General features: G+C 37.1%; 1 protein-coding gene across 1 annotated transcript in view; it reads right to left on the bottom strand.

Moving 5' to 3' along the window:
* Positions 1-33: 33 nt before the first annotated feature.
* The window catches only part of LOC119582086 (mediator of RNA polymerase II transcription subunit 4-like), a 4,569-nt gene continuing 2,596 nt past the window's right edge, over positions 34-2,006 (bottom strand). Inside the window, exons 2-5 of the mRNA XM_037930333.1 lie at positions 1,832-1,947; positions 1,439-1,584; positions 674-845; positions 34-230 (exon numbers count right to left, since the gene is read on the bottom strand). Of these exons, the coding sequence (XP_037786261.1) occupies positions 34-230; positions 674-845; positions 1,439-1,584; positions 1,832-1,947 (631 nt within the window). The remainder of the gene's footprint in view (positions 231-673; positions 846-1,438; positions 1,585-1,831; positions 1,948-2,006) is intronic.

The raw sequence follows: 2,006 nt of genomic DNA, 5'->3' as shown, positions 1-2,006 counted from the left end.
CTAACAATCCTTTTAACACATGCATTATCTGCCTTACCAAAAGAGTTCAGCCAAAATTAAAAACAAACTGAGAACACCACAACAACAACACAACATCGAAATGGCAAAATTGTGAAGGAACGCACCGTACTTACCGGTGTGGTGGCCTCTTGTCATCGGGTCAGAAAGGTGGGACTGGGTATGGAGGAGCTGCCCGTTCTGACCTAAGTAACCGGCACGCATTTCCAAGTCTGTAAACAAGGGATGAAGATGTTAGGTCATATCAAATATTCAGAAAATAGGAAAGGAAGCTGATGCAGATGAGGGGGCGAGATGGACTGGCTACTCAAAATCTGCAGATAGTGTGGCAGATGGTGATAAAAGTAAAAAGAAAATGACACTCAGTACCAGTGAACTCCACAATTCATGCCTAAAATATCAAAAGCACAGTCTTGATAACAATACTCTTCCTGCCATAGCGAGTCCTGTATCATAATAAAGGAACCTCACTAAACAATAATTAAGAATGTAAGTTTTTATGCATACAGCGTAACATTACATTGTGATCTGTCTTTAGGAATAACTTTCTTTTTCTGGTACAGTATTCTGTCTTGAATCTTTTTGATAAACACCTCCCCACACACACAAAATGTCCCAAGTTTTTGACTGTTTTTCTCATCTTAGTCTACAATACCTGTGGGGTATGGTCTTCTAGGATCACCCTGCTGCCAATTGTCTGGTGCAGAGACGGCGTACGTGGAAGAGATTCTGTGTGCGTATTTTATAAGTTCCTCACTGTTGACAGGTCTTTTGTTGGCTCTTGCAATGCTTTGTAGTTTCTGTCTTGCCTGGTACAATGCCACAGACTGTTGAAAAAATAAATATAAGAAAGACTATAGCTTATTTGTCATGCCCTAGACTGTTTGCTTATCATGAACAAGTAAAAGGCCATAATTACTGAATACCAAGACAGGATTTCATATAATAGTAACATTGCTAAGAAACCTTGTGAGAACCAAAATAATCTGAAATTTGAATACATTATTTTTCACAATCATAAGAGACTTTACACTCTAAACCACAGCAAGACCCACCCAAGATTTGGACATAACCCCTGTGTAATCTGCCCTTCCCATCATTTAGAAGTAAAAAGAAATGAATAACAGAGCTTAAAACAAACTGACATTTCAGTTCAGACACAGGGGCTTGTGTGTTCAAATGTAATATTCTTTATATTTACTAATATATAATTTCCATGTGTTACAACTGCTTTATGACACAACATATGCTGGATATAGAACAACAATATGAATCCTTACAAACTAAATGACCTCCCTAAATCTTGCACAGAAAATACAACCTCTTTCAGTAAAGGTTTGATATAAATATGTTACACAGTATCATTTCATGAGCAAGCATTAAAGTTTCTCAGAGCTGAAGAAACAACAATTTCTCTTACTAAGGTGTGATGGGCATCATGTAATTGCTTTTCTAGCTGCAAAATCATCTGGTCGTGCCTGTCCACTTCTGCCTGTACTGTCTCCATGATTTCTGCAATCCTCGCTTGGTCACTGGCCAACTGTCGGGTGATAGTGTTTTTACTGGCTACATACTTAGCTTCTACTGTCAGTATCATATACCAGCAGAGACATAGACATTTGCAGTATAAAAAAAAGAGATGGAAAAAAGTCAAATTCTTTGGGAACCTGTTTATTTACTCAGACATCAAAAATATATATTTGGTTCTTTTATCTATCTATTTACAAACATTTATAAGAGAAGCAAAAAATAATACATGATGAGAGAAACAGAATAACACAATTCCTAGGAAATCAAGTAGTTTGTTTATCACCTTTATAGTTTTCCTTCAGTTCTGTGTCTTTGTGGATTAGGAGTTCGATAAGCTGGGCCTGATCATGGGAAGACAGCCTCTGTGCTTTGGGAGCAATGCTGTTTTCTAAAAGTTCCCTGAAAATGAAAAATATTAAATTATAACAATGCATTTTTGCATACTTGGTACCCCTACA

The sequence above is a fragment of the Penaeus monodon genome, chromosome 15 (genome assembly GCF_015228065.2).
Source record: "Penaeus monodon isolate SGIC_2016 chromosome 15, NSTDA_Pmon_1, whole genome shotgun sequence".
Lineage (NCBI taxonomy): Eukaryota > Metazoa > Arthropoda > Malacostraca > Decapoda > Penaeidae > Penaeus > Penaeus monodon.
This window is presented reverse-complemented; position numbering and strand designations above follow the sequence as displayed.